Genomic DNA, 27,468 nt, shown 5'->3' with positions numbered 1-27,468 from the left:
GTGAGTGGAGAAATTTGCTCTTCCATGCCCAGTTAATACCAGTTATGCCTACTGAGACTGAAAGGCAGAACTGAACTATTATGACTCTGATTCTGCTAAATTTAAACATATGGAAATATCCTGTGAGTAGCCCCACTGAAATTAACAAAATGACTCCTGTCAGTCTCAGATCACTGGTAATTATTAACACAGTCAATGTTCCCAAAGCTTATAATTATTTGTTATTTATCAGTCTCATCAGTAATCTATCATTTTGCAGGTGTAACAGTATTCTGGTCAACTGAACTACAGCCAGACATGATGTAAACATATAACACTAGAAGTTTTATTCCAGTTTCACTTCCACTGAATCTGAATTTGAGGCAGTCGATATTAGAAGTCGGCAAATATCTTCAGGAGCTTGCTTTTACATTTTCAAACTACCTGAATTAATGTGAATCAAAATTCATCTTTTTTTTCAACCTGCGCTGCCTTAACGATCTCAATGGCCGACGCTTTCTTGTTCTGCTGAAAAAGAGGATGAATTTGAATTAATCGCAAAGAGGAAAATTAGGCCAATATACCTGCTCTAGCTTATCTTTATATGCATGTCAGACCATACCAAAGATCATTTGCTAAGCCAATTCTGCAGCTTGATGTCATTTTAATGAACACATTATGGTTGCTTAATTAAACTGTTAGAAACAAAATCAAGGATTCACAAACTATGGCATTTTATTTCAGAGGCCTTTGCTTACATTTGTACAATATATTACATAATTCTCCATTTTCTGCAGAACCTAATATATATTTTATAGCTTTTTTCTATAAGCTTTTCCTTCAATGTTTGTCAACAAATTTTTACAGTCCTGTACAATTCTGAATACTTTGAAACCATTTTCAATAAAATCAGTTAACCTTAAGCACACACTACGAAGACTGAAAATGCTTTTCTTAGAAAAGTCAAATGTAAAGGATTCTGACACTCTAGCATCTACAAACAAAATGCTTTGAATTCTTACATGTTGTATTGCCAGAAAAACAAAGAAAAACATGCCAGCCCCTATTTCCCCAGGCAAAAGAAGTACACAGAACTACAATTAAAACAGTAAAACAATCTGTACAATAAAGTACTGTGTATTAACAGTGCCAGGTATTAAATAGCTTGAATGAACACTTCCGCAATATACAAATGTCTTACAAAGGTATATAATTAACAGGAGAGAGCTTGGGATCCATACAACATAAAATCAATACAAGTGAAAACAGTTTGAAGTTTGTTTTGGAATTTGTACAAGGCATTTAAAAAATTAAATGTCTACCACTCAGCTAGCTATTTATTTTAAAAACAACTACCCTTTTGTGGCAGTGTTCATATCAGCAACCACAAATTATAACCTCACACCTTACTCTGTCTTGAAGTCCTCTCCTTGAAGCTTGTAATAAAATAAGCATTACAAATGAAATATTTGTTGCTTTAAGGGAAAAGAAACATTTACAAGAAAACACAAAAATATAACTGTTATAATCCATTATGAATAAATATACACTTTAAACTGGCTAAATACAATCTTTATACATTAAGATTTAATACAGTTTGTTAGCCATTTTCTTTCTTTTTCATAATGTATTTTATCAAAATTAAAAAAAAAATACTGTTTTATAGAAAAATGGCAAAGTACAGTAGTTTCATTCCAATTAATGGGTTCTTAAAACCCAGAGTAACCTATTTAAGCCTAATTCAAACCTGTAAACATTAGTCAGTCTTTTTTGTCTTTTAAAGGAATCCTCATATTTGGTTATCAGGACTGATGTCAAACATCCTACTAACTGCAGGTTTTGAATTGAATACATGTGCTTGACGTATACAATTAAAGCCACTATAAGGTGACTTAGCAGTTAAAAAACAATTAGCTTGTACAAATGAAAATAGGTTCAATATTTGTCATAAATAAATGGAAAAATATCAAATGTTCCAGCTTTAACAAAATACCAGGGAATATAGTAAGCCTTACCACATATATTTAGATCAACCCAACAACTACACGCTTATTGTACTGTCTCTACAGGCAGTGAACAGCCTCCATTTGCCACAGTGGAAGGCCTTCGAGTCACCAGACTTAGAATTCCCAGACAAGTTGGAAACAATTATTGCTTGAGGAAAAGCAGTTTGTTGTACTTTTTCTTCATAAAAGTGCACTTAAGTGCAAAGTTAGCTTCTCAAGAAACAACTTTAAATACAAAATAGTGCTTGTCTGAATTTTGTGCCACTGTGCAGTATAAAAAAAAAAAAAAGAAAAAAAAAAAGAGTGGCCCTCAGCAGCCATTAAGTGCAAAGTGCTTTGGCAAGTCCTGCTGTCACCTGCACTCAACTGACATTCCATTCTGTGATGAACTTGACATAGATGGTTCTGCTAAAGTTAACATAACTGCAGCCGTAATGGAGCTAGAGGAAGGTGATGAGGAAGATGATGATGTAGTAGCAGCACCTGCACACGAAGAGGAAAACACACGTTATAAAAATTTACAAATTATGCAACAAAAATGTTTTCCCATTCAATAACAAGCATTGGTACATACTGACATGGCATTGCCCCTTGCAGCCCTGGTTCACTGGCCGCCCAGATCAAGGGCCCAGCTGGAGGACACCAGAGCTCATTCCTGACCCGTGGGCACAGTCAACTGTTCCCTTTCTTTCCTGTGGGAATTCGCACAGGTAGGGCCTTGTCCCAGTACTGAATCTGCACATACACCCTGTTCCCATGTGATGGCTGCAGCCACAAAATCTTACTACACGTGGCATTTCAGTCTTTCTTTTTATACTTCGTGAACTCTTAAATGTGCACATAAACAAGAATGGAGAAAATAATCCTTTTCATGCTGCTAGAAGCAGGCACACTAGAACACTCCCTACAGCAACAGGTTAGGCAGCTTCAGGGAAATGCGAGATTTAACTGATGGTCTCCCTTAAACTCATAAATCACTTATCCCAAAGGTAATGCACTAACTGGAAACACATAGCAATAGTATAATATTGTGCAACTTGAAGAAAAGTTGTAAGTTGTTAGTAACCTTAGATACTTTGTTCACTGCTTAGAAAAGTTTATTTTTCTGTATTTTTTTTTTCTGTGTGACGTTGTTCTGCCTAAACAGAATTAAAGATTGCATGCCTTTTTCATGTTTTTCCCCTTACATAGTAACTGGGTATCTGGGCTGTACCTTCTAAAGATCATGAAATGACTCTATACAACACACTCCTAATTGCACACATCTCCCTATAAAATAACCAATTCTTGTTAACACCTTAGTAACATGACATGCAATTTAGCCCTCTAAAAGTAGAATTTAGTTCCCAGCACTTACTTTCCCGCTCTTTTTTCTTTAAGCGCTTTCTTCTTCGGTCAATGGAAGCCACCTCAGATTTCAAGGACAGGTAATGTTTCCTGATTTCCTGCAGTTTTTCTTGGAGAACTGTTATGCGCTCAGCGCTAGTCATATTTTCCAAGTCAGCTGCAAGTTAAACAATCTCTGTTAATTATTGTATTGCAGCATTTCCACAAACTTCTGAATTTCAGTGAAGTGGAAAGTACTCAAATCTTAGTGATGTGCCAAGCAAATTTAGCATGTGCAATGTCTCCAAGGTAGAAAGAAAGGAAAGAAGGAGCAAAAGCTCTTTAAACATGTTGCACAAGAAATCTGTCCAATGAATCTCAGCAGGCCAGTAAGTGACTAAATAAAGACCTATTATATCACATAGTCCTGAAGAGCAGCAGAATGTAACCTGACTGTGAAGAAGCACTAGGAGAAAAAGTTTTCAAGTAGAGTAACACTGAGATTCATGTCTGGAGATTAAAAAAAAAAAAAAAAAGCAGGATCAGATTCTCTCACCACAGAAGCAGCTGGCTAAGTGGAGAATTCCCTGGGCATGAAAGAATGCTGTTGGCAAAAACAAAGATTCAGCAGATGTTCCTGCACAGTGTGCTGTGCCAGCTCTTTCCTGTTCCCACTTTACGTGAAGAACAGCAGCCTTCACACAGCCTGGGACAGAGCACAGAAAAGCGCAGAGCATAATGCTCTGGGAACTTCAGAAATGACATACACTAAGGTCATCTGTGAATATTGAATGAGATACTATGGATTACTTTAAGAAGTATTTAAATCAGTCACTCCACACAGTTTCAATTTGACCTTTAAAAGCAAAGAGAAAGAAACTCATGCGGTGCTGTACATGCACAGTCGGTACTAAAGACAATTTATTACTGACTAGACAAATACCCAAACGCTGTAAGAGATAGGGCTAAAAATGGCAAGTTCTTGTTTTTAAATAATTATTTTCAATTGTTTGCTTATTGTTATATTGAGGAAGAAGGCTTCAAGCACCTAATATTTAATCTTATTTCTCTTTTTTCCCCACTGCAAATAATGCTGCAGTAGGATACACACACAGAGGCAATTAAGAAGCTGCATTAATATCAAGGCATTAATAAGCTACTGAACTGTCTTTCAGACAGGCAAATGCACGATCCTTTCAACACTGCTCAGCCCTAGCTATATGTGTCCCTGTAGCTGACTGACACAAATGCACTGAAAGATCTTACTACTAGAAATAGCAAACATGTCCTGGTTCAGTAAGGCAAAACGGAAGGGGAGAAAGTTACAATCATGTAAGTGTCTGAACAATAACTAGAGAATGAGGAGTAAAACAGCAAGAAAATATCACCACAAGAAGCACACATATTGGATAACAGTGATGACAGAATGACAGGTCTGCACAGAATGGCAAGAACAGCAAGTCAGCACAGGAGCTGTTATCTAAAAACAGTACTGCAAGAGTTTGATATAGGCAGCTTCCTGCACTGCAATGTGTTGGTGGTTTGTTTTTTGTTTTGTTTTTTTTTTTTTTTTTATTAGGATTTATCACAAAATTAAGCAAACTGAGGACAGAATAATTTTAGGGGAAAAAACCAAAATACACAAAATTCCAAAAGCCTTCTTATACTATACCTCAATACCACACTAGGCATGTTTTGAAGAAAATACTTACACATTTGAAAACTCCATTTGTAAACTTTGGGCAAACGATTATTCTGTTCTTTGAGATCAGACTCCTTCTCTCCATTTTTCCCACATTTTCCTGGAGATTGTGTTCTTGCGGGTGATTTGGTTTGGTGAGATTTCATGCCAGTAGAAACTGATTTTGCTGACTGAGACTTGGACACACTTTCACCAGCAGATAGTTCTTCACTGTCACTGCTGTTTGCTGAAGAAACAAGAAGATATATTGTTACAAAACAAAGCAACCTTCCTGCCCAAACCAAAGCTTATCAGAAGCTGCCCCTGTGCTGATTTTCATATGATGGGAGTTTACTTGACCAAAATCCTTTTACTCTAAGATTACGTAATCCATCCTAGTATAGAAGCTTGGCACACAGCTCTTTGCATCACTAGTGCCTGAAGACGACCACAAAACAGCTACATACTGGCGCCCCTCTAATTCTGGCATGCTGTAAAAGCAAAGCCTTGCACTGGAAGCACCGTCCAGTCAGTGCTGTGCAGGTAGATTCACAGCCATTATGTGGACCTAGGGGAACAAAGAGAGCTAGAGGGTGGGTAAAAGTACCAGACGGGGCTCCACAACCCATCCTGAATATCAGCAAGTACATTGCTGAAAGCATGTGTGCAAGAACATTAACAGAGTGGGGTAGAGACACACTTCTTGTTAGGAGATTCTTGAATACGATCCAACTGCTTAAGGTCTGTATAGGGAAGGTGCACTCCACCCTCTGTACGGTTCAAGACAGCATCGCACTTGTTGCTTTAGAACCACATCCATGAATAAATTGCCTACATTAGAAAATAAGGCAAAGAGGTCCATGTGTCAACGTAGGTGCAAAAATCATCCATGTATTTCTGCTTATGGGGCTATACCTTTTCTGAAACAGTGAGCAAGGCTGACTGTATGTCCTATCTCCTGTTTGTCTTTTTTTAAACACTAATTTCTAGTACAGCATTTGATACATACAAATCTCTATCCTGTTGTGTGACATCATCTATAAAAATCCTGACATGATGATCAAATCCCTTAATTGCAGAAAAACATCTTCAGCTGACCCAAAACAGAAGCACTTCACTTTCACACTGAAATAACTTTAACTATAAAGCAACAGGCTGAACTGAATGCAGTTTCCTAATCCCATCACCCAAAGGAGAGTAACAATATGTCTAAAAGACATGATTAAAAGATGAAGCTTGCTTAGCATTACGAAAATAAAACTGGGGTGGAAGCAGGGGCAAGAGATCATAATTCAACACAAGTCTAGTGAAGCACTGGAATAAAATGCCCAGGGAAGCTGCAGAATCTCTATTAGAGTTGTTTTAAAAACATGTTAAATTCAATTGAAACTTATGCTTCAGTTGTACCTGCCCGAGGTTTTGCCAAATAAAGACCAGAACCAAAAGAGACTTTCAGGGTTCATGATCTGGTGATCTACACTGAAACCGAACACCAAGATACACATGGTATGAAAAAATTCATCTGGCTGCAGAGCTGCTGCTGCCTGCTGGCTTAATCCAAAGGCAAGAGCTGAAGCTGCTACAAAAGCAGCTTTAACTGGTATACCTGAATTTTGCAAAAAGCATTTTTTGCTCACGACTCCACATTTTGTCTATTTATTGCCCTTATTACATACAGCAGTGCTTGAAGTCTAACTAAAAGAGTGCATACACACCAAGAACTACACAGCACAAGAAACAATTCTAGCTTTGAAGTGCTTGCATCCTGATAATGACACAGGTTAAGAAAAAGGGATAAATTCACCTAGTCAAAGGGAACAGTGGCAAGGCTAAAAAAGTTATGTAGTAGTTGAGTAGATTCAGCTTGTTTTGTTACTTTAATTCCTGCGGTGAGGGAAGGAATAAGGATTATAGAAGGAGGAGATTAGTGAAATAGAATGAATGAGGATGAGAGAATGTGAAGAGGAGATCAATCAACACGGAGGACAAGTGGGGTGAAAGCAAATACCAGATCAGAAAGTACAGACTTCACAGCATATGCTTTCTATTCTTGCTTTAACTGCGTTTTTTGACTATCCTCTCAGCTTCACTCTCCAACTGTCTGTTCCCTGGTATTTTTTATTAACACTGCAATGAGGCAGTAATTGATCTTGCTGTCTCCTGAACACACGTGTATTATGTCTCTCTAGCACACTTCTGCTTTTATTAAGCTCCTCTTCCCCAGTACTGTGGTTTCTATTCCAATTAGCTTCTGTAACTCCAGAAAAGCTGCAAAAGCTGCATTATTTACTGAAGATGTAACAGATGATACAGGAAGAAAACAGAGCCTGCATTTTTCTAGAATTATTCTCACTTTTGCTACTGGAAGATATATTGACCTCTAAAAAGTCATCCATCAGAAAATGCAAACTATAATTTAATCCAGGTCCCCTCTAAAACATGCAGCTATCATGCCACGGAGATGCTTGGCCCAATTCTAGCAAATGAGAAATACTTGCTCTTCTTAGTCTTCTGAATCCCATGATATTAAGGACCTCTTAGAAACAGGCCCAAATATAACACAAGACATTTAAAAACAAACACTTTGCCATTCAGCAAGAGTAGTTTCTTCATTTAAATAGTATTAGTAATTCCCTGGTGAGAACATTTCATCCTAATACATTTCTTATTTCCAGATTTCATCTCCTACAATTGTTCAAACAAATGACACAGTACTTTCACACATTTAATTTCATGCTGAGCTGCTGTACTTACTAGTTTTACTCTTCTTTTTGTTGTTCACAGATGTTTTGTGGCTTCTTTTCTGCTTTTTTGAGGAGCTACCTCCTCCCTGACCATCTTTAAGTCTTTTTTGACCTGTACAGACTATAATTGGAAAAAATTAAAAAAAAGGAAAAAAAAGAAACAAATTAAATAAATATCTGCACTTCTGTGTGTTTTTCTCAAAGTCTCAAAAAAAATCACATGAAAGCTTAAGCTTGTAGACAACAATGTGACTGTTCCTGCCTATCCTTAATAGGGCTCAGCTTCTACTTATATCACAAGAGGAGGTGAAGAAGGATGGAAGGCAAAGTTTTTTGGCTAGAGTGCATATGTGAGATAATTACAAGTAACTTTCCCATATGCATCATCAGAATTTCTCTTGATCCACAAGGATTTTTATGTTTTTAATACTGTAAATGAAATAAGAATATATTTATTTGAAAAACTTATCAAGAACTACTGGAACTGAAAAATGTTCAAAAAAGCCTGCTGCACTTGTAAGCTGTGAAAAAAACTGAAACTATCACTTGTGATAGTTAATTACATTAATTGAAAGTATTAAAAAAAATCTTTGTTAATGTTAAAAAACAAAGCAACAAAAAAAGAAGGCAAACGAAAAAAAACAAAGGAAAAAGTCTACTGGTATTTTTAACTACAAGGGGGAAAAGTAGAAAAGGAAGATAAAAGAATTTTAGTACACAAGTTGAAAGAGCAAACTCTAGCTGTTCAAACATTGTTCCACAATCACCGAACTTACAGATTAAAAATGACTCCTGTAACAAAGCCATTTAAATTAAGAAACCCAGTCTTCTAAAACAGGCAGCATGCTGACAAAATCAGAGGGGAAGTTAAAGTCTAATGCATGTGAAAGTAATATCGTGCAATAGTGTAAAACTTCTTTCATGTGGCAATAATTTCCTTTTATATAAAAAAGCAAGCAAATTAAGTTTTAAACCTACCCATCTATAATTAACAAAGCAATACAGGTATATTTACCGAGGGCTACATATTCACCTCTTCCAAACTCTTTCCTTTGTTTAAGGAAACACATTTTGTTGCATCCTTTCAAAAGAACAACTCAGAATGATGAAGGTAACACAGCTTCAGGGCATTTTGAGGAAATTCAGTTAATTATTAACTGAAATCTGCTGAGATGAAGGAACTGCTTCTGTCATCTCAGGATTATATTCAGACATGTTTTGCCTTCCCCCCCCCGCCTTTGTATTAATTTTTTAGGCACTTTTAGCACAGCAAAAGTAGCTGTACTTTTGATGGAATTGTAAAAGAGCCAGCGACTTTCACAAAAAAGAACTTTTGGATCCAGCCTTGAAAACAGTTTAAAAGCAGGCAAGATCACCTGCGCAACTGTTGGCAGTGTTTATTATCCCCTATTCTCTAGTGGTCTCAGAACAGGAATTTCAAACTGCAAAAATCACATCTGAAAGTGAAACATAGCTAAATAAGATCAATGTTTGTTATTAGCTTGACTTCTGTCTTTCTAAAACATGAATTTCATTAGATGCAAGTTTGAAAGGGTTGCCTAAGCATGCAATAATGGGCACTTTCTCCTCCCAAACAGTCTACAGAGAGTAAAAATTTTATGTAAGAAACAGTATCTTCTACTTTCAAGCAAGGTACCGAAAATGTATCTGTCTTGCTACAATAAATTTTCCTTATACAATGTATTACAGTTTGCTCTGGGCTTTCCTTGTCAGGTCTGGTATAAACTTTATTCTTATATACTTTGTTCCTCGCTGAAACCATCATAATTCCTGATAAAAGGCCAAGAAACTTCCTAGCAGATTACATTTTATTCACTAGATCATTATGCCATTTCCACACATTTGAAGTAGATAGCAGGCTACCACTTCCTCCAACAATTAAACTTCCAGTGATGTAACCATAATAGCATGAAAATACATCAGCAATGCTAAAATGAGAGCTGGTTAGGTTGAAGATAGCTCTGTTTACCCTTTCCTTTACCTTTTTCAGTATGCTCTGGCTCTGGTTGATTACTACTACTGGAGCTGACGCTGGCATCAAAACCTGTTGGAGAAATATTTCCCTCAGACTGGAGGTCTTGCAGCTCCCCTGCAACACTGTCCACCTCTATTGTGCTATCTGTTTCACTTTTAATGCTTCGTATCTCTTCTTGATTTGGTGGCAGTGTCTCAGAGACAGTGACACCGGACTGATGCCTACTGGACTCTGTTACAGTTACAGATGAAGGCGATTCAGGAGTTGTAGGAGGAGTATTTAGCACTGAGTTACTGCCACTGCTTGGAAATTCAACTTTCTTTTCTCCCACTTCAGTCGGTTTCTCCTCAACAGGTTTAACATCCATGCCAGCTGGCAAAGATTTTTCAAGTTCAGAGCCAGGCAAAGAAATGTCTTCTTCTGCAAGAGTCTGAAGCTGCTCCTCTGCTGCAGCATCTTCAGGAGCAGCATGTGGAGGGGAGGCAGCGGCCTCAGTGTCAGAGTCTGAGAATAGTTCCTTCAGCGTTTTCTTCGGCCATTGTCCCTGAATACTTGACCAGACATCTTTTCGATCCTTCGCTCTGGTGTTCTGAAGTCTTTCATCAGAGTTATTTAGAAGCTTTATTCTTTTCTCTCCCACTTCAGAAAATCCTGAGTAGAAAGTACTTGTTCGTAAAGACTTCCTTTTCTCTTCTAGTCCATTGTACTTCTTAGTTGGCGTGATTTTCAGTTTAGATTTGTCTTCCTCATCTTCATCTGAGGAGCTGTTACTGCTGTTTTCTAAACTAAGGGAGTCTTTGTTTTTGCATTTCTCATCCTTTCTATTAGGCGACACAGTCTTTAAAGATTCCTCTACAACACAGTATCTTCGTTTACCACGTTTTACCTGTGGCTTTGCTGTTTTATCCACTACCTCCTTTTTTACATCCTTTCTCTTCTTTGTGGCTTCATCATCTCCATCAGAGTCAGTATCTTCAGATAACTCTTCCATCTCTTTTCGCAGTCTTTCAGGAGACTTGGATCCTGACTTGGGCACTACGACATCTGTCAGAGCTTTAGTTTCTTCTGGGAGCGATGAACCACTCTGTTCTTCTTTCAAACAGGGTTCATTTTTATCTTGGCTTACAGCTTCGCGCTGAGATTCCTCTTTGCCATCAGCATGTACATTCAGGGCACTTTGGTCATCTTCCTGCTCGCTATCATCAGAACTTTCAGAAGCTAATTAAAAATAAATAAAACAAAACAAAAGTTTGTCTTGATGCTGGTTACAGAGAATTCTTTAAAAAAAAAGTAAAGAAAACTGTACAGATGCAAGCACGTTACAGGGATCACTAGTAGTATATATTTTAAATGGTACCTCGTGAAGAAGTCAAAAATTTATTTCCTGTTCTATTAGAAGGTACAATGGCTAGATTAGGAACTAGGAAAATTCAGTATTATACAGTACATCTCCAGGAATTTTTGAAGAGGAGAAGAAAGAATGGAGTGCATCAATCCATAAAATACAAACTTCTACATAATTAACCAAAACAGAAATTGAAAGATGTGGTTAACATAAAAACTCTGACTATTTCTTAGGGGTTACAAACACTACCATCATCTGCCCTTTTTCCAAAGCCAAGAACAGTGACAGTACTTTCCCTGGAGAATCCAGTCTAAAAGGACAGAATAACAAAGACAATCATCTCTAACAAACCAACCTGATGACCAGCCTGGAAAAAGGAAGTGACAGCAATAACGAAAGGCACTTGGAGGAATAAATGAACAGTAGGAGTGTAGGACAACACTAAGAAAATTCAGAGCCAGGAATAAATAAACTGAAAAAAGAAGAACAAAGATATAATGGAGAAAGAACCAACAACAAGCCCATTCAGTGGGAAAAGATATGGACACATGGAGAAACAATGAGAATAGGCTCAAATATATATGGGTAACTCCTTGATGTGTAACTCATCCATGTTTGTTGACATACAGAGTTTAACTCTTGTCATCCTACTTCTCATCTCTCATTCTCAAATCCTCACTAAAACTCACCAGCTCTTTAAAGATGATTATGTAACCAATGACAGAGAGGAAAAACAAACACTGTCAATGAAATTCACTGAAATGATCAAAGTTGAATTACCTTTTTTTAAAAAAGTTTCCTGAAATACGATGAACTTTGAGAAGAGCACACTAACAGAAAGAAGAGGTGTACAGGACAAAATACATTGAGAAATGTTGCCTCAATTGTTTTTCTTCGTTTGTTTGTTTTTAAGATAGGCAGAATCTTAAATTCTACTCTAAGGCTCAATCTGAAAGCAAGTTTTACACAACTCTTTCAGTGTTGTTTGCTTTTTTCTAATTAAACATTTATGGTAGACATTTTGGCCTAAAGTTCCAAGAACTCTCTCACTTAAAGACTTCTAACACTTGCCTTTCCCATAACTTAGTGGATCAAAACTACATCACTATAATAACATGAGGTATCAAAATTTGACATTTGAAATAAAAGCCAAAACCACCACATTTAAAAAAAAAAACAACCAAAAATTAGGTCCCTCAAGTTTTCTCTCAACCTATGTACTTGGCTGTGTCCTTCAAAGGAAAGTTGAATACAACAGCATGAATCATCCCAGTTTAGGGGAAAAAAACCAAAACCAAAACACTGTAAAAAGTTTTGGGCACACAGCTCAAACTGCAGGAAAAAGAATAGCAAAACATTAGAGCCTTTCATATTTAAAACCAAAAACAACCCACAAGTAACAGAAAAAATGTTAGTCCTCAGTATTAATCTGTGTGGCCTTAAATGATAAAAGAATTGCATGCAATTAGAAACATTTCTGGAAATTATGTAATATGGAAAACACTCAGCTTTCCAAAATATTAGAGGGTGTATTGTCAAGTGGGGCTTTTGTAATCAGAATTACAGATTAATTATAGCATTAGTAATAGTGTAATTATCATAATCACTAATTGCTTTGTTTAAGCTTCATTTCCTTAGGAAATGAGAATAGATTATGTTGACTGTTACTCTACCTACAAATTTGGAACCCAGTGGCCAATACCATCCAAGTTCAAATAAGTCTGAAAGATTATTAAATTAATACAACTTTCACAAAAATTGGTGGTTACCCAAACTACCTACACCATATCTTTCTGGAAGGACACACTAAACTAAGGATGAAAAGAAGCAACTAGTTATTATAATGCTGCTGTAACGGTGTGGGAAGGGGAAAACAATGTTAGGAATAACAGACATGATAATAGCAAAACCTAGCTTTATTAATTCAATTTTTCAAGGCATAAAAAATTCCTGGATTCTAAACGTTACATAAATCAAAAAATTAAAATTTAGAAATAATATAGGAAGCAAAATGCTTTGCTGTGTATCAAACAAAAAAAAGGATGACAAAAGATGTAATTCTTAAGACTGTTAACATACACTGAATCCACAATACCTGTTTCCAAAAACTGTGAATACTGCTTTTGTTCAAGGGTTATTTATGAAGATGATGTTATAATTAGTCAGAAAGACTCAAGTGTACAGTTGCATCTGTTGTTTTCCATTGCCATTTACTACTGTTTAAAGGCCGTTTACAGAATTAGAAAAAGTTTCAGTACAATACCTTGTAGCCCATTAATGATAGAAGTAATTTCTATTGATTTAACTGGAGCTTGTTCAGTATTTTTGGCTTCAGTGCTGTCAAGTTTGGACCCAGTCTCTGGCGATGTACTGGTGTGAAAGGGTGGTTTTGACAAACGTCGCAATTTGCAGTTTTTAGGAGAATACTTCTCTTCCTTCTCTTTGTCAGTTTTATGCTATGTGAAAAAAAAGATTAAAAATTCTTCTCATTTGAGAATACATCTTAACATAGACTACAGTTAAGCAATGCTTACAGTTATCTTAAACATTGTAAAGAAAAGCTCTCTTTCTTTAAAGGATTACAAATACCTTTCTAGTGTCCATGCCAAAACATTTATACTGAAGACTGGAACTTTGTCAACACTGAAACAAATGGGAAAGCAGACACCGCCAGCGCTCTAGGAGCAGTGGCACCACAGGATGCCAGGCTCACCAGTGGCAGGGCAGCGCTAGGACACCCCACTCAGTCACAAGGGGCAGGGAGCTCTAGAACAAAGCTCAGGTTCCAGAGGCACCACTGTGCAGGGCGGGGAGGGGCACAGGCAGCAGGAACATTCACATCTGTGGCTGAAAGAAAAGATTCATTTTGCCCAAGGAATATTTCATAACCTAAGCCTAAGTATCAGTTAAAAAGAATTAATTTAGAAAGAAATGCTACAAAATGAAGTGATAGTGTCACATACACATGGACTAGTCATAGGTTTGCTCTCCAGAATCAGCAGAGGATATCCCAAATGTCACCCCCCCGCCCCCGCAGTTGGATCCCCCCACTGATGATAAAATGGATCCCTTTGCCTTTGTCTTCTATAAATGCATACATTAATTTCATTTAAAAATACAGGAAAGAAGGAAAGAGAAGCTTCTCCTCCCCAACCTAAAGTGAAAAAACAAAACCTTGATAAAAAAATTATAGTTTTTAAAAGGCTAGGAAGTCACTTTTACTGTCAAGCATTTGTATGCCAATCAAAATGTGAGAAAGACGGGGGGAGTATTTAAGAATATATTAAACCAAAGTTGGGGGGAACAAGGGAGGAAAAAGGGAGAGAAACTACCTTTATTTTCTTTCGATGCTTAATTTTTGGTACATTTTTATCAGCTGGTCTCACTATCTTGTCTGCCTTTATCCATTCATCATACCTACAAGCAAAAAAAAAAAATTGTACATGCTTATGGTTTTAAGCACATAATCACAACATAATAAGATAAATGAATGGAGGAAAAAGAAAATGATTAGCCACATAAAAACTGAATTGGAATTTGAATACAGAAGTCATTTGTGTAGTTTTCAATATGTGAAGTTTCAGCTAAGGTTCAATTCTTCATATGCTGGGGCATCCAGGATGAAGTTTTTTTACATTGATGGGTAAGAGTTAAAGCTTGTATTTTTCCAGCCTGCACTGAACAGCAGGAAAGCCATATATATGCGTAAAACAAACTACCAGAATGCTAACTCTGTATGGATCTCCAAGACATATACTTTGTATACATACTGTAAAACCTTAACAGTAAAATAAATTCTTCCAACTACATAAAACCTGACCAGCTAACAAAAATAAAACTCTTTTGAGCCTCAGTGTCTCCAAAGGGGTATTTGGAGTGACTAACATTCAGGAATCACTAACTTTTGAGTCACTAACTTAACACTACCACTTTTCAATTTGTTTTCAGTTAGAGGTTTCCATTTTATATCAGAATGATACTAGACAAAAACATACTAAATAGCAACAAGATATTAACAACAGGATTCTTATTATCTAAGACTGGACTTTTAAAATACAAATCCAAGACTAGAAAAGTACACTCTTAGTAAGAATATCCTGTAACTGTGGCACTGTACTTGCCAGTTTCATTGTATATTTCTGAAAAACCTCAAGAATCAATTCAAACAATTCTTTTTCTCCAAATTAAATTTTTCTTATGCTCCCAATAAGCATAATCTGCTGTCCTACTTCAACTGTGAATTCAAGAAGTGTGTGAATAAGAAATAGGTCAGTTAAAAATTCACATGTATTAACTTTTGCTTCAATGTACAGCCACACAAATTGTGATCCCCAAAGGTAAACATGAAAACAGAGGGGAAGAAAACAACCTCAAAAACCAAAACAAAAAACCAACCCAAACCACACACACACAGAACTAGCACAAGATGGATCCAAGCACAATGCACTCATGAGCATGCTGGCTTGCCCGCTGGGATTACTTGACCACCAGTTTGATACAGTCCCAATTCAGCTTCTTTGCAACTACTGTCAATTGTATCTACAGTATTGACATACAAATTTAAAAACATTAGAGAAAAATACAAAAGTTTCCAACTTGCTCTCCTGTATACTCGAAGTTGAGATCTATACAAGAGATTCCAGAAGCTGAATACCATACTTTATTGACTTAAATTCAGATATAGTGCTTAGGGACATGGTTTAGTGAGTTGGGTGGTGTGGGCTGACAGTTGGACTTGATGATCCTTGAGGCATTTTCCAACCTTTATGATTCTATGATAATAATATAGTGAAAAATGAAGTAGCAGTAGTCTCTGAAAAAATTTTCCAAAACAATTTCTTGGATTTTTTTCCCCCTCCAGACTGCCAAATGGACTTTGCAACCCATAAAAATGTAAGAGCATTTCATTAGGTCTAAATGCATGCATGAAAACAGCACTAAGAGTGAACAAAAACATGGTGAAAAGCAATTATTCTGACAGAGTCCTTTCTGTTTCAACCATGTTACCATAATACAGAATTTGTATTCACTCATTCTATGCATTTCCCATAAGAAAACAATCTTCCCCATATGCAAAATCTGTGCACTGCACATACCATCCGTGATTCAAGGTAACTGTACTATCTGTTGGGGCGACAGCTAATAGACTAGGAAGCGTACTGAAGCAGCAGAGAGAGGAAGTGCAGAATCCTATGTGAGTATCTGTAGATACCACAGGGTCTTAAATGCTACATATTAGAAGCAGTGGTCACAACTCCTCATCTCAAGGAGCACAAATTGGAAACCTGTGTCTGACAGCCACCATTCCTAGTTGAAGCACATCCTGCTCTACTCCTGACTGCACCTGAACAGCAGTCAGACCCTGCAAGCAGGCCCAGCACCACAGAAATCTTGAATCCTCTCCAGGGAATCAGATGCCCACACTTCCCATCTTTGCATGGCACAGCTCCTTTCACTACTCACACATCAGATGCATATGGTCTGCCTAAACCTGAGACAACTGGACCCCAGGCTTGAAACAGACCCTTCAAAAAGAATACATCCCAAGGCATAGCTGACAACCTGACCCTAAATTACATTCTCCTCTACTGAATGACAGAGAAGCACCACACAGTGCACCAGATGCCAAGCTGCACCTGAACAGGGTGTGTGACTCAGACTGGAGCTTTTCTTTATAGAACTGCACCTTATTAAAATAGGAAAACTTTCTTTGTAACTAACCTCGCTTTAAACAGCCTGTTCACAAAACAAAAGAAAACAAAAAACATTATAAAATAAGTTCTTCAGCTCTCGTTACAAGAAGTATGTGCTCCCAGAACACCTGGGTCATTTTACTGCAGTGCCGCCTCCCACACTTGCCTAGTTCAACTTCCTAAAGCGAGTAGCTGGGTGTGGAGAGAAAGGAGGCAAGATGGGGAGGTGCTCCTAAAAGAGTTTGCACAAAAAAAGAGTTGTCTGAGAACCAAGAGGGGAAGATTTAATAAGAAATTATATTTTTTTAAATAAGGTTTCATTTGAAAACCTGGAATGCCTTCACAATAAACATCCCTTTTGCCTTACCAAAATGCAGACAAAGATAAACCAGTAAGGAGAGAAGCTTTTCTGCCTTATTGATTAAAATGAATGTCTGATAGAAAGGTGCGTTTGAATGGGAAGGAAGGAAAAAAAGGAAAAAGGGAAGAATGAAATTAATAGCTATATAGCACAAAAAAAAAAAAAATTGGCAATTTGTGTAAGTGTATGTACTGATTGCAAGCTAAAATAAACCACAACATATTCTCAAAGATTGCATAGTCAATCCTCCACAGAAGTACTAGAGGGGAAACTAGGGAAAAAAGTGTACTTTTCCAGCCTCTAAGTTTATACCACTTTCTCAGGAAGACAAATGACCTCAAGGAACTAGCAAGCCTTGGCAAATGCACTGAAAAGTTCCAGTATACTGTCTGTATCTGCTAACAAGGAAGAATCAAATGTTTTCTTCGGCTATGGTCAAAGAAAGGAAGGGATTTCATGTTCTAACCAGGTATGAGGACTCTGATTTTTAAATTTCATTTATTTTTTAATAATTCCAACCCCACACTGACACACACTACTCTCAAGAACCTGAAATTTGGCTACACAGTTCTTTTAATTTCAGCGGTTGACTATAAAGTACAAAATTTGTATATTGTTAACGCTTCAACAAACCGAGACAGAAATTAGAACTTTCACACTCAGACTTCTGCAGGAAAGAAAGAAACGTTGAAAATAATAAGTCTTAAACACTTGAAACATTCAAGAATAACAGTCTTGTGATATTGCGCCATACAACACGGAGTTATAACAATCTGAATTCTTCTTGAATATGCACCCTCTGTCTTTAATTGCTGGGAACATATCGCAGAAGAAATTCACCTCAAACACTCGCACAATGAATTTTCTTTGCACTGGCAGCTGAAAATTTAAAAGATGACAGAAGGAACTGGCCCTGTAGGCACTGGGGAAGTTTCAGTTCCATATAAAGCATAAATAATTCAGAACATGACTGGCCTGTTAGAAGAAATACAGTTTCTCTCATAAAGCTTTTTCTAGTTAACATGGTAATGTAAAAAGTTATCTACAACAGGGTAGAGATTTTTACCATTCCCTTCCACTGTAAGTCAGCCTCCACTGAACACTACAGTTCTTTACCTTTATCAGAGACACGTATCACCTGAATCTCAGGAGCTAACAACAAGATGCCTTAGCATAAAGTAGTGCAGCTGTACAATGCTGTTATGCTATATTCCATTTCTGTATTTTCCATTTACTATTAAAAAAAAAGGTCCACAGTTGTTATTGTCACCGGTTGCAGAGCATTTAAAAAAAAAAACTATAAAAGATGAGCACCAAGTTTACCAAATTCCATTCCAAGTACCCCAAGGCGTGTGCACGTGCAAGCACACACTATTATTCTGAATCCCAGACAGATTCTGAAGTTACCTTGTGATAAGAAACATTAGTAGTTATTTAGGATTCCTGCTCAGGCTTACAGGTTTAAAGAACAGGCCATTAAATGGCATACCGACCAAAAGGGGAAACAAGAAAGTCAACTTCAAGCGGTAGGAGAATGACAGAATTTAAAAAATCCTGGATGATTAGAAAAATCCTAGTTCAATACATCCCATAACTTAATGTTACAGTACTTGTCCCTGCTAGACAGTAGAAGGAAGTTACAATGAATAAGGAGAGGATGGAATTGCTATCTGTCCAAGTAAAGTAGTTATTTTTCCAGATTGTGACTGACTAAAAGCCAAATCGAGTTATTACATCATGCAAGACTTGTCCTCACAATACTAAAATATCAAAGCGTCTAGATGGTGCCTTAAGCTCAGGCATACCCACTCTTACTGTCAAATAAAAAAAAAATTAAGTAATTTTACTTGGATTAAAAAAAATAGCCACATTTAGCAGAGTTCACACACAGTCCCATAGCTAAATCTCAATCACTGATATATTTTTCAGTGACTAATCCTACTCTCCCTGCCTCTTTGAGAAGGCTCTTTTGAAACACCAGATAAGAATATAAACGCAAGTCCTGCTTCCAGAAAGACCAAACGACTCCCCTCACCTCTACAATGAGTGCAAGTTCACTAAAAATGCTTTTCCTATCAAATATATCCTAGTCACAGAATGCCTCTGAGATCAATCCGCACATTTGTTTAAAATGTCTGTTCAAAAAACAGAATCTTGATTTCTCCTCTAAGAACCACAGTGCTTGGATCTCCAAGGTGAAGGCTCATTTTTGACTTCTCATTTCTTCAGATTTCAAGTGTTACTGCTCAAATAAAACTGATTATCTCACCTCATAGCATGTGTAATAGCATAATATTTACTCAGAAAAGAAAATAAACCCTATGTTTACACATGAATTCCAAAACAGGAGTTGAAAAGCAAGAAACCTCTTGGAATGGTACACAGTAATCCTCAGCAAGTAGATGCAAATTTCAGCAATTCATGCTCCTTAGGAAGTCCTCCCTGATAATGACCAAAACACTAGTCGCATTCCAAATCCCACCTTGAGCAGGCTGCATCTTCCCCAGTATCTTGGTTTCATAACCCACTATGCTTACCAACGTTGCCTGAAGATAGTTTATGTGAAAGATCACATTCCTGTAGATCAGTCTACACGTAGATCAAACTTCTACAAAAGATCAATATCAAAACTAGCAATATCAAGATGTTTCTCCTCAGCAGTGGCTTAGGTGGTCCCAGAAATCACCAGGCCTAGACGCAGAGATGTATTCAAGGGAGGGAGAGAAGTATCATGCTTCTGTAATTGTGACCTTGCAGATCTTGCTAGCACTGAATAAATGAGATTTGTCCTGCCCTCTTGGTCAGAGGTAGGATGGTAATCAAAGTCCTGATGACAGAAGAAGGTCACAAGAGCCTCAAATTTTCCAGAAGAGGAAAAATAAGAAGTACAGCAGATTTGCCTCAGACTAATTTTTGTTAAAGATCTATAAACACAGTAACAAAGTTTAAAATATGACAAATGAGGACAATGAGCAGATACATTGAAAATGAAGAAATAAGCAGGAGACTTGATAACTGGCTTAAAAGCCACTCAGAAGCTTTAGTTTACTGTTTTCCAAGTTGCTTCAAGTTTTAAATGCCAGAAAAGTAGTCTGTAACAGCTAAAATACTTCAACTTATTTGTATTAATGCTATATTAAAAACAATAAGAAGCATATACTCCTGCACATATTAAGAAAAGCATAAGAAGCCACTAGGCTAAGAGTCCTATTTGGAAGCTTGAGGCAGCCACAGGAAAAGGAGGGGTGGAAGGGGTGGAAATCAGATCTGAATTAAATGCAATTATTTGCTGCACACTAATTTGCCACTAAGAATCTTGTACTTCTCTTGGTAAATACTATACTGCTCGTGTACTCTCTGGTTCGCTGCAAAGAGTGTGTATACCAGACTATTCAAATATTGTACGGGACAAAATTGGCTATAAGAGAACCAGAGGAGGAATCTGTCGAAGAGTGAGCTGCCACGTGCTGTATGAAGAGATCTAAAAATAAGATGGGGAATGAAGGAAGCCTTCTTTGAACAAGTCACTTTAAGATGATTTTCTAAGTAACTGAAGTACTATTTATATAGGGTTAAAAAACTAATAGCTTCATACAGTACAACGACCTTCACAGAACACCAATACTGAAAGTTTAGGACTCCAGATGTCTATTTAGTTTTTAAAATACACAAGTGTATTTTAAAAGTAATTCAAGAAGTAATCACTAACTAAAACTCAAGTTACCTCACGTTCCATCCACAGTAGTGCACCAAGTAAAGGACTTCTCCACCTTCGATGTCAGAATCTTTAATACTAGCTTCATACATTTTTTGATTTTTCCCTCTTCCATACCGCACTTGGACTTTCATGCCTGGTGGATAGCATTCAAACTCTTCTTCCTCATTGTTATCGTTGTCTTCTTCCTCCTCCTCCTCTTCTTCCTCCTCCTCTGCTTCTTCTTCATCTTCATATTCTTCCTTATTCGTGTCATCTCTTGAAAGGTTTAAAAAATTGTAGAGTTAATATGAGATACTTCATAAGCTTTTCAGTTCCAAACCACATATATTGATAAATATTGTGGATGCATTAGAGACTGGCAGGCTCCAAATATGTGAAACTGCACTATGGCTGACTAATATCAGCAAAATAGAACATAGCAATACACACAAAATCCAATGAATGTAAGGTGCAAAAATGACTTGACTAAAAGAAAAAAAAATCCATCAAAATCTGTATGAGCAGAAGTTGTTCAAACTCATCTTTATATGATTCTTTCACACAGTCCCTTTGTTTAAATATAGTTTTTTCAGTTCAGTCTTATCCTTCTCAATATAGAGAAAGTTCCCTAAATTTCATTTTTCAACCCACCAGTTTTACAAGTGCTTCTTCAAACTTGCTTCCCCAGAAGATCCTTGCCTTATTATAATAAATAACCTCTATCTCAACACCCTAGAGTGACTGCAACTAAAACCAGATTTTAGGGAAAAAAACCTAAAAACCTTATGTGAGATTATGTAGCAAATCAAGCAACCTGTGCTAATTTATGATGTCATCACTGCTTTCCAATTTTCCTAAAAGACTTCTAAATAAAAGTCAAACTTGCACTTAACTATTATATTAATACACAAGCAGGTGTTCACTGTTTCAAAGGTAAGCTAGTTTTGAATACATTTTTTGATAGTTGGACCAACTTTCAGAAGTGCTAAGAACCCACAAATCTTGCCAGTCTCAGTCAATGGCACCTATGGGCTGCTCAGTGTTCTGAAATTATCTCCAACCAGCTTAAAGAGGCAGACTACATCACAGGGGAAAAATATCTTTTAATCTTAAATAGCTTTACAAAACAGTATTATTGTTCCTTGCATCATTCTAATCCTACACTCCGTGCAACACAGAACAGATGAGGGATGCCTACTAAATTCACAATAATCACAGACTACTAATAATTGTAAAACCTTAGATGTGGAACAGATATGTTGGAATGTATTACAGTCTGGGTAAGCAAAGATAAATGCTGCTCTAAGCCTGATTCACACCAATATTTCAGTTAACTTAACAAAGTTAACACCTTAACACAAGTCTGTATCAATAATCTAGAGCTTTCAATGAAATCTTCGGTAGAAAATAATCAGATAAACCAAGCTACTTTCTCTCTGTGAAAGGATCAAATAGCATTTTAATTATTCAAATGCTTCTTTGTAGCAGTAAAACTGCAGTATTATTATTGAATTAGCTGCCAAAAGAGAATTCAGAACAGTAAGCTAAAATTCAGCTGTAGCATTAACACACTGATTTAATGAAATTACTTCAGAAATGAATGTTGCAACACACACATATATGTATATATACAGACACATAAATACATATATATGTGCACACACCACAAAACAAATGCTAAAAATTCTGTCTGATGGTGTATTAAGTAGATCAAATCACAGAAGATACATCTATTCAGGTTTACATGACATGGACCAGAAAGTTTTGTTCTGGAAGACCAAGACTCAATTTATTACATACTTTCACTGGGCTAATTTACTAGTGAAGGTAAAACCACTGAAGTTAAAAAATGCAACATAAATGAATGAGCTTTGAAAGCTCCTTCCATTTCCACCACATCACATGGTAAAATTCAGATGAAAAATTCCTGAATAAAATTCCTCAGCTAATAACTGAAAGCACCAACTAGCAATTTCAATGCTTTTAAACTATGCTGCACTAAATCAAAACTCCTAGCTAACTTCAGCTTAACAGCTATTATCATACAAAGCTAAAAAACCCTGGCATCAGGAGCACAGCCACCACTGCTCCGAGAACAAGATGAGGTTGTGATTTCCCACTAAAGACTTTTCAAAATTGTAATGAACCAAATTTTGCCAGGTTCCGACCCAACACCACCTTCCAAGAACTAGCGGCACAATCCTTGAATGCTGTCTGCAAAGAAAAGCATGCCTATGAGGGAGATTCAGGATTTTCCAGACACTGGTAGTTACGGTGCCAGTGGCTCTTTGGAAGTTGAATAAGTTTGGAGTCTCTCTCACCTTAATCACCCTATGGCTTTCTTGGTGTCCCAACAGATACCCTACAAAGACTCCATGACAATACCAGAACTTCTCTGGAAGAGAGGTATGAAACCCTCACTGTGAAGCTGAGTAACTTGGATGGTCAAGTAGATGTGAAGCGCAGACTGTACACAGCTGAAGGAATATCAGGAAGCAAAAGCAAAATGGAAGCAGAGATAGCTGCAATTAAAGAGTGTTCTAAGGAGTGATTTGGTTAGCGATCGTAAACTGGAGATTTTATGAAACAAAAGCAAAGAACATTCATCATTTTGGAGCAGAAAAACCAGCACACTCATACAGCTCCTGGAACAAAAGAATCAAAACCAAAAACATATTCCAATGGTTGCAGGGAAGAAAATATATTGTTTTACAAAGCCATTAAAAGCTCAAACCTGGCAATGCAAATGAAGAAAAAGCCACAACTGCCATGAAACAGAGGTCTGTAAGAGAAAATTGTGACTGTAGCCATCCAGCATGCACAGTCAAACTCATTTGTCCATGTATGTATCCATGAGAACATCGGATTTCCTTTAGTGCTGTTTAGTCAAAATCTCAGGGGGCGGGTAGGAGGGGAGAGAAACAAACAAACAAGCCTCTTGGCAGCTGACAGTAATTGTCAACTTAAAAACAGTACCAAGCAATATTTGCCACAAAGCTGCAACAATCTGAACACAAGCAGCAGCTGATGAAACAAGGCAGCAGCAGATGTGCACGCACACTGTACACAAGACACAGCAATATAAGGGTAACTGTGTTCCAGAAACCAAAGTACCACCAAAAAGCGTATCAGGACGACTCAAAAGCATTTCCAGTTACAACTGCAGACAAAGAATACCCTCACCCCATCTCCCATGGAATGGGAACACAAACCTTCAGGATCAGGAAATTAATAAATTAAAATGCAAAAATATCTGTTAATAAAGTAAAACCATTAAAACGTTTAGATCATATAATATCACTAGTTCCAATGGAAATTGTGAGATCATCAAAAAGCTAAAAATACTGTAAGTGTTCAAAAACACATATATGGTGGGTAATTCTGTCAATATAAAGATTTAACACCAACAAGCCTGTAATAAGGGTAAGTTTATCAACAAGCAGATATGAATAGATGAAATAGCACATGCTGTTACACCACCTAAAGAAACTGCAATATCATGCAAATGTCTTTCAATCCACAACCTCTGGCACTAACCACAGCATTGCCACAAAGCCTGGGTGAAACCTATGAGACAGGGTGTGATCTGCAGCACTGGATCTCCCTCCTACGATCCCCGTTTTGCAGCAAACCTAACTCCTCCTACTACTACTTCCCTGAAACGCCATGCTGGCACACGCAGCAGGTGAGATGGCAAATGCAAGATTATTTTTTTCAGGGGTTACGCTCAAAACTTGAGGAAGCAAGATTAGTTCAATTATTGGTTCAATTAAGTCATTACAGTTAATTGAACCACTAGCAGAAATAAACTCTGGTGTAATTGACACTTCAAGTTTAGCTATTAGCTTCTATTTTTGTTTCCCTCCTTTTCCTCTTTTTCTCATCCTAGAACATTATTTAACCTTTACTTCACATAATACAGAGCTGGAAGATGTCGAGTCTCCTTCATACTCTGATTTTCTCAATCAGAACTGTACTAAGATGCCCTTAAGTTTTAAGGCAGAGAGGCCATTAAGACCTGTATTTATGTCATGACACTAGAATCTCATCTTTAATTAAATAAAATAACAAACCCCCAAAAATTCACCAGTATTTGTCTTCCCTCTGAAGTTGCAAAGAAAACCTAAAAATAAAAGCTCCAAGGACTTCTGTCTACACACACAGAAAATCTGAATAAATGCAGTTATGGTCCATCATTCAGAGGGAAGGGGAAAGGCATTAACTTGATTTGAATCACATCTGAGAGTAGTACAGTACACTTCAACCATGCAAGCATGTACTCTGTAACCAGTGTTCTGCTCTGCTGCTACGGAGCAGAAAAATGAGAAGACCTCATGTTACTGCCTCTAATCATTCAGCCAAGCTTTTTGTTGTTGGTTGTGGGGTTTTGTTTGTTTTGGGGGGGTGGTTTGGTTTTTTGAGGGTTTTTTGGGGGGAGGTGTTGGTTTTGGGGTTTGTTTGTGTGTGGGGTTTTGGGGGGTTTGTTGTTGTTTTGGTTTGGTTTTTATTTAAGTATTTTGAAACATTACTGGAAAGGATAAGGGATGGTTCAGAAGTCTGGCTGAAGACTACATCACTTTTCATTTTTATGGCAATGGTTCACACTCAGCTCGAACACATCTAGTATTTGATGAATGTTAAAGGGCACACCCATGCACATAAGTCTCAGTGACAGCTACCGTGGTTAATAGCCTCCGTAGTGACCATAAAGTATGTAAAATGTGATGACAGAACCACTTCTTCCACATCAAAGATGCCTCCCTTCCATTCAACGTGATACACGCACAGGACGCACTATCACTGTACATTTTATTATTGTGTCATTAGCAGTTTATTCCTGTATCAAAAGCAATCCTTACATATACGTATGTATCAGTGTGTACTCTATATTAAGAAAAAAAGATAAACTAGAGTGTTTCTGAAAACATGACTATACGAAAACTTCCTTCACAACACAAAGGCAGCTGGAATACATAAATAGAACACACATCACAAATAAGAGCATAGAAATACATTCCCATAAATGAAATTACCTAAGTATGCTTTTTAAAAATGTATTTTTTTGCATACACACCAACAGTCTAAGATTCAGAGCAGATGTTCACACCAACCGTGCAATGAACACGACGCATTTCTCTCCCTTCTCCCAAGCTAATCAATTCCATATAAACCTAAATCAGACTGAAGAAAGCTATCTCAATATATAGTTCTCAACACTAATCCAGAAGCTAGAAGATATGCTTTCTGCATCAAATCTCCTTCACTCCAAAACATTTTAACCTACCTGCTACCATTTTACATTCACCACCATAAAGCTTTGATATGTCATTTTAACAGGACCTGAAGAAAAACATTGCCTCTAACAATCTGTTATCTCCACTAGGTGGAAAGGAGCTTCTGGCTATTACGTAATCTCCTTGTAAATTGCTTTCAGAAAATCCCCATCAAGTGCTTCCAGAAAATTTAACTCTTGTACAAATAGAAGCCATCACCAGCACAGGCACAGCAGGTAATCACCCTGCCCATCACAAGGGTAATAAATCTAGTAAAACCCTTCCCGTCACACAATGCCCATCTTAACCTAGTTCTCCACTACTGCTTTTATCACTCCTAGTTCCCTCCTACTGCTTATAGGAGGGGAAATGTTGTTACTGTATGTAACGATGTATATAACAGCTCTAAGATTAGGATTTTTCCCTTGCATGTCAATGAATGGTTTAACTCCATTCAAGATTATTAGCTGAAGAGGTTTAGTATGTTCTCCTTTTCATACTGTAAAAACATGACAGTACCAATTCCCAGAAAACCATACCATGAAGGCCTAAACCAGCAGTATGAGACAACCAGAAGTGGTTAGGTTTCTAAAGTATTTAAGAACATTTGTTCATGCATTCCTTGAATGAGATAAAAAAGCAGGCAGTTTTCATGAAGAAAAAAATTCAAGAAGATTTATAAGATCAAGTAAGAACTATCTCAGAGTACTAAAAGTGACAGCCTGGTGAGAAAGCAGCACCTCAGCCAAAAGAAGGAAAACACAAGAACAAAACCTCTTGCAGTCTTCATGTAGTGTAACTGGAATTACTTCAAAGAATTTTGCCTGGCCACCTCAAATATCCAAGTACTACCAATATACAAGTCTGATGATTTTTTTTGCTGGAAAGCAAAATTATTACCTGAATTCTGAGCACTTAATCTTTCAGTTCAGTATAAAGTTCTTGACGGTAGCTTGTCTCAGGTGCTTTAGAGCAAAGTTAAAAAAACAAACCACACAACAAAAATCCTTGGAGTTGAATTAATCACTTAAGAAATAAATTTTCTTACTACTATTGATTAACTAGCAATTAACCTACACCTCAGTTCACAAACTATCTACTATGAAATTTTTAAAGGCTTACTTTTTATTTTATTAGCTTATATTAAAAGCCCCACACCTTCTAAAAACTCTGCTAGGCTCCTGGACTGTGTCTCTTGGGAACATGTTCAACTGCCTACTTTGTTCAGTGTGTAGAAAAGCCCCTTAGTTCTCCATTGGTTGGCTTTCACTCAAGTCTTTGCACAGTTACAACAGTTAACATTAGATGCTACAAAGGAAAATTGCACCAACTATGCAATGCTACATTTTAAAACCATTACTTCCACA

At 37.1% G+C, this 27,468-nt stretch overlaps 1 protein-coding gene across 1 annotated transcript in view; it reads right to left on the bottom strand.

The window, feature by feature from the left end:
• Positions 1-642: 642 nt before the first annotated feature.
• ARID4B (AT rich interactive domain 4B (RBP1-like)) overlaps positions 643-27,468 on the bottom strand; it is a gene marked incomplete at its 5' end in the record, with an annotated part of 52,184 nt that continues 25,358 nt past the window's right edge. The window contains 8 exon segments of the mRNA XM_010082619.1: positions 643-2,468; positions 3,343-3,489; positions 5,024-5,239; positions 7,747-7,857; positions 9,739-10,950; positions 13,341-13,533; positions 14,410-14,494; positions 20,856-21,104. Coding sequence (XP_010080921.1) covers positions 2,338-2,468; positions 3,343-3,489; positions 5,024-5,239; positions 7,747-7,857; positions 9,739-10,950; positions 13,341-13,533; positions 14,410-14,494; positions 20,856-21,104 — 2,344 coding nt within the window.

This window comes from Pterocles gutturalis, unplaced genomic scaffold (assembly GCF_000699245.1).
Source record: "Pterocles gutturalis isolate BGI_N339 unplaced genomic scaffold, ASM69924v1 scaffold47374, whole genome shotgun sequence".
Lineage (NCBI taxonomy): Eukaryota > Metazoa > Chordata > Aves > Pterocliformes > Pteroclidae > Pterocles > Pterocles gutturalis.
Note: the sequence above shows the minus strand (reverse complement) of the source record. Positions and strands in the feature narration are given on the sequence as shown.